Raw genomic sequence first — 6,302 nt, 5'->3', positions numbered from 1 at the left:
ACTCTACGTCTGTATAAAATTTTAGTACACATTTAACATACCGTTTACTCTACGTCTGTATAAAATTTAGTACACATTTAACATACCGTTTACTCTACGTCTATATAAAATTCTGCGCAAACCAAACACAACATTAATAAAAAGAACAGAGGTTTTTTGAAGGATATATTTTATTTCAAACCTGCAGTAAACGGAATCGTTCTGAAATTACTTACAGACTCCTCAGTGAAACGTGAAGGATGCTAACACAATGTTTACCTGAATTGTAATTATTAAAATGTTCATTGTCATCAATAGTATTCCTGAACTGGCCTGGCCAAAAATTTTGATTTCGTATATTTTAGTTGCCGTATTTTTTTTTTCTTGGCCGCAATTTTTCTTTTTTACAGCTGAGCTGGCTTTGGTTTAAATAGCGATTGCTTAGAATGTGGCCTCCATCATTTAGTAATTAGCATATTAGACTGTGTATTCGATGATCCATGGTTCGCGCCTCTTTGTTGCAAAATCGTACTTAGCACTTTGGATTCGTGGGTGCACTATAAAAGTGACGGTCAAATCCCACTATTTCATTATAGTACCCCAAGAGTTAGTAGTGGGTGCTGTTAACAAGTTGCATTCCCTCTAATCTAAGACTTCAAAACTAGGGACGACTATTTGAGATAGCTCTTTTGTAGCTTTGCTCGAAATTACAAAACAAACACTTACACAATTCTTAATTTGAATACACTTTTTATGAAGAATAACTCAATTAAATAAACACAGTTGATAATTCAAAACTTCTTTTTGAAGCGTTTGTAGAATTAGAATATCATTTGAAATATTCACTTTACTTTGATCTTTCTTTGCAACTAGGAATCTAAAAGCGAAACTGATATTCACTAGTGTTTCCATAGTTTAAGCTACTGGATCTCATTAACCCCACAAACGGCAAACCAGAGCTGAATCTTTTTGTCATAACATAAATCACGATTGATTTTCTGCTCTAACCATATTAACAACTATAAATGCTAGAACCGAACAAAATGCATACAATTGAATATCAGTGACCTTGGACACTACCAATGAAACTTCAGACCAAACCAAGCCTTTATAGTAGTGAGGTATCGAAAATCGAACTGGTGTATTTGAGTATTTTACACGCACAAGAAGGAACCTAACGTTCTGTAGGTATTTGATGAGGAGTGAAATAAAACTAGTTTCTACTTGATTGGTTGTAGTTCAGTTCAGTAATTTGTTCATACATAATTTTGAATTGCTTTATGTTTACGATTAAGTTAACGTAATTCCGATACATTTAATTGTTTCCTAAAATAAAGGTAAATTTTTATTTTACTTTCCATATAGTAACTGTTCTGACAAGATGTTACGACGAATATGGCTGTTTCTCTATCGGCGAACCATTCTTGTCGGTCTACCGGCCTATCAATCTTTACCCTTCTGACCCTAGGGACATTGATGTACATTTTTTCTTGATGACCAGAAGAAACATTGGCCAACTTCAAAAGCTTTCATTCAAGGACAATTCCACTTTTGTTTCTTCCACTTTCAACCCTTCTAATCCAGTAAAGATCATAATTCACGGCTATTTGGAGCATGGTAATGAAGACTGGATCCAGGTATATCATTCGTATGGAGAAATAAACTACTGATTGGTGAAGAGTCATGCATAGTAAATCTACTGTACTACTTTCGAAAGTTGACATTCAAGCTTTATTTTGAAATATAACATCACTCTGTTAATTTCACTGAAAATTTTCCTTTCATATATGTATTTATTGTGAAAAAAAAATCTTCATTTATTTAACTGTGGGCGTGTTATAAAAGTGAATGTCAATCATGTTATTTGGACAAAGAGCGAGATAAAGCTTTTGTGGCAAGGGGTGCTGGTGGCTGGGATTTCCCACATTTTTTTCAGTGTTCAAAATTCTGGACAGCTATATTCCTGAATCCTAGAGGTCTTTGACCTAGTTGTGCGGCCCATGTGCCCATAAGATACCATTCAGGTTGAAAATTCTACAGAACATAGCTTATCAGCAGTCTAGGTATACAGAACATAGTTTATCTAGGTAAATGTTGTACATAGCCATTGGATCAACGTCTGAATTTGTATTTTTCTTTTCTTTTTTCGATTAAAAATTTGTTTTGTGAGAGAAAATGTATGTTTCTCAAATTCCCGAGCCACCTGACCTTAGTTTGTACAATAATTCTTGAACCTGTTAGAATTAAAAATGCTACAAAAGTGTGACTCGTGTGAAAAATATGCTTTTAGAGAAGCCCAATGAGCCCGAATTATGAAAGAAAGTTTACCAGCTTATTTGTTATTAAATAAACTTCACATTTGAGATTGCCTTCGGCTTCTTAGTTGTGAGTTAGATATTCCATTTAACAACAACAAAAAAACAAAACAATAGTGATTGTCTTTGATACCAACCAGAGTCGTACGTTATAGAATAAAGGCATGTAAGCATGAAGTCGTACTATCTTTGACTCATATTTCTTGATTTTTATCCGCGGCATAGCGGCTCATAGAACGGCTCTGGTTTTTTCAAATACAAACTTTTAGCTTATAGCTCCGTCACCTCTCGACCGATTTGATATACAGGGTGTCCATAAAGTCTTTTTACTTTGTTCGATACACGATATCTTTAACATAGCCCCATAGACATTACTGGACTAAAGCAAAAGATAACAGATGCGATTGCAACCATTGATGCGGCTATGCTACAGCGAACATGGCAAGAAATCAAGTACCGTCTTGATGTACTTCGTGCGACTAATGGTGCCCATATAGAGGTGTATTAAATGAGGTAAAAAAATCTTTGAAAACCACTGAGTACAATAGAACAAGTCTGATAAAGATATCTTATCAATTGCCTTTGTAATAAATGTTTTAAATTGTAAAAAGACTTTATGGACACCCTGTATAATTACAGTTTTGAACTCAGGAGGTCAATCCCTTTCGATTGATGTATTTGACCACGCTCAAGGTCTTATAGATTAATTTACTCTAATCATGCCCAAAAAATTTTTAAATGCCGCGGCGATTGATGATTCTCTCTTGTTTAATCCTTTAGCTTGTTTCTTATTTTATTTAGGACATGGTTAGAGAACTTCTTACTCATGATGATTATAACGTCATTTCCGTCGACTGGGCTAAAGGTGGAGTACCTCCTTACACGCAAGCCGTAGCCAACGCTAGAATGGTCGGTGCCATCGTTGGAAAGTTTCTTCAGTACATGGAAGTATGTGTATATGTTAATCTTATTCACAAAAATAATTGAAAGTAAGCGTTATATAACTTGGATAATTAGTTTTATAATGTTCAAAAATAAAAGAGCTTGGCGTATGATAGTAGTTAGTGTGCCTGAATTGTGAGCCCGATAGTTCATGGATCGCTTCCCATTGCCGTAGCACTCGCTCCGCATTTAAGGGCCATAAACTGCGCTATAAGAATGACAATCAAATCCATTCCACTATTCGGTCAATAAGAGTATGCGAAAAGTCGGCGGTGTGTGGTATTTACTAGCTGTCTTTCCTCTTGTCTGGTGATTTAAAGTTGTAAATAAATATACAAAGATAGTTATGATTTTTAAAAGTACATTTGGTCCCCGACAAGTTAGTACTCAATAACTGAAAAAAAGTTATCTGTTATCTTTGGGGGAAACCCATGATGACCCTTTGCGAAACCTAGGGATTTCAAGGAACATAGTCTGAAAACCTCTGCTCTAGTCCATCAGTAAAAAATTACGATAGTCCTTTTTTAGCTTCGTGCGAAAATTTTAAAACAAAAATCGAAAGTTGTAATAAAACACAAAGATGATTTATTGTAGACTTAAAATTGTTTGTTTGTAATTAAGCACAAAGCTATACAATGGGCTATCTGTGCTCTGCCCACTACGGGTATCAAAACCCAGATTCTAGCGTTGTAAGTCCGCAGACATACCGCTGTGCCACTGGGGGCGTAGACTTAAAAATTTGTTTGTTTGTTTTGGATTTCGCGCAAAGCTACACGAGGGCTATCTGCGCTAGCCATCCCTAATTTAGCAGTGTAAGACTAGAGTAAAAGCAGTTAGTCATCACCACCCACCGCCAACTCTCGGGCTCCTTAAAAAGAAAAAAAACTTTTAAGTACATACAAACGTTAAGTATGCTTTGTTTTATTTATAATAAAAATAAAAATTTCACTTTTAGTTATTAACTAAAATACAATATCTGTTTAGGTTCTTTAAATCTATAACTTTGGTTTGAGAAAAGAAAGTTATTTAAAATACACGTTTGATTGTAATAAATGTATTTGTAGTTAGTGAGCTTATACTAATCAATGCATGCTTTTGATGTTTGAGGATTAACTTTGTTTAATTTGTACCTAATCCATCAGTAACAATATGTTATTCTTTTACAACAAACGGATCATATGTAAATATAAAGTTGGCTTAAAGATAATTTTTCCAATGAAAATGCGATGTTACATAAAATGTACTGGAAACCTTCGATTTGATTTTAAGTGTTACACATTGTAAGTAAACTGCCATTTTAGTTTAGCTGTAATATAGGTAAAATATTTGCTTCGTTTGTAAGATAAAAAGATCATATGTAAGGGAAGATTCAGCCTTTTATACGTAGCTAAATGATTTATTTCTTATGCTTAGGATTTCATATTACATTGAAGCATTGTTTTTTGCGTAAGTAAATAAGGAAGTAGACAGATTTTATACAAGCTAAAAGTTCGAGAATATATTTATTAATACGGCCATTACTGTTTTTCAGGATAATTTAAGAGTATCACCTTCTGACGTTCATATAATAGGCCATAGTTTGGGAGCCCATGCTGCTGGTTATACAGGAGAAAGAGTTCCAGGATTGGGTAGAATAACTGGTTGGTGATCAAACTTCAATTTATCGTTCTTAAAGTTCACTAATATACAAAATTTAGTAATGATTTCTATCCTGTGTAAATGCTTCGGTGTATTCTGTATATCGTTTGAAGTTAAGACTTGAACAATTATTATGTTGAGAAATTAGAAATATTTGTTTATATTGATTAAGAAAATCTAAATCATGGCGAGCTATGAAACGTTGTATAAAACCTTTTATTTATTATCTCATTCAACCCATCTCGGTGAATTTTTAACTAATTAATCTTATTTATCATTAGAAGTTGAAATTAAACCTCATATAACACTTAGATGTCTATATAAATATAACAGTATTGTTTGTTGTATGTCCATGTAACTACTTCTATATAAATATAATAGTACCGTCTTTTGTGTGTCCATGTAACTACTTCTATATAAATACAATAGCACTGTCTGTTGTATGTCCATATAACTACTTCTATATAAATATAATAGTACCGTCTGTTGTGTGTCCATATAACTACTTCTATATAAATATAATAGTACCGTCTGTTGTATGTCCATGTAACTACTTCTATATAAATATAATAGTACCGTCTGTTGTGTGTCCATATAACTACTTCTATATAAATATAATAGTACCGTCTGTTGTATGTCCATGTAACTACTTCTATATAAATATAATAGTACCGTCTGTTGTATGTCCATGTAACTACTTCTATATAAATATAATAGTACCGTCTGTTGTGTGTCCATGTAACTACTTCTATATAAATATAATATTACCGTCTGTTGTGTGTCCATGTAACTACTTCTATATAAATATAATAGTACCGTCTGTTGTATGTCCATGTAACTACTTCTATATATATATAATAGTACCATCTGTTGTGTGTCCATGTAACTACTTCCATATAAATATAATAGTACCGTCTGTTGTATGTCCATATAACTACTTCTATATAAATACAATAGGACTGTCTGTTGTATGTCCATGTGATTACTTCGCAGGGTTTGGATGGATCTTCACCAAAATTGACATGTAGGTTCATTAGGTCCATGCGGGGCTACATATAAATGTTTAGTTTTGCATTTTGTGCTTTGCGGTTTTTATGGGCGTTTTTTACCAGTACTTCGCCCCCTGTGGATGGATCTTCATCAAATTTAGCATGAAGGTTTGTTGGGTCCATGCAGAGATACATGCAAAGTTGCGGTTTTACATTTTGTGTTTTGCTCTTTTTATGGGCGTTTTTTACCAGTACTTCGCCCCCTGTGGATGGATCTTCATCAAATTTAGCATGAAGGGTTGTTGGGTCCATGCAGAGATACATGCAAAGTTGCGGTTTTACATTTTGTGTTTTGCTCTTTTTATGGGCGTTTTTTACAATTACATACAAGGGAAGCAGCTTTTCATGTCCTAAGATAACCTTTCATTAATCATAAATT

The 6,302-nt window shown here is 33.8% G+C and overlaps 1 protein-coding gene across 1 annotated transcript in view; it reads left to right on the top strand.

Annotated features, from left to right (window-relative positions):
- The window catches only part of LOC106478399 (pancreatic triacylglycerol lipase-like), a 31,988-nt gene that overhangs the window by 8,778 nt on the left and 16,908 nt on the right, over window positions 1-6,302 (top strand). The window contains exons 2-4 of the mRNA XM_013938944.2: window positions 1,345-1,616; window positions 3,096-3,242; window positions 4,768-4,876. Of these exons, the coding sequence (XP_013794398.2) occupies window positions 1,345-1,616; window positions 3,096-3,242; window positions 4,768-4,876 (528 nt within the window). The remainder of the gene's footprint in view (window positions 1-1,344; window positions 1,617-3,095; window positions 3,243-4,767; window positions 4,877-6,302) is intronic.

The sequence above is a fragment of the Limulus polyphemus genome, unplaced genomic scaffold (genome assembly GCF_000517525.1).
Source record: "Limulus polyphemus unplaced genomic scaffold, Limulus_polyphemus-2.1.2 Scaffold208, whole genome shotgun sequence".
In the NCBI taxonomy this organism is placed as follows: domain Eukaryota; kingdom Metazoa; phylum Arthropoda; class Merostomata; order Xiphosura; family Limulidae; genus Limulus; species Limulus polyphemus.
The sequence above is the reverse complement of the archived record's forward strand: the minus strand, read 5'-3'. Positions and strand labels throughout refer to the sequence as shown.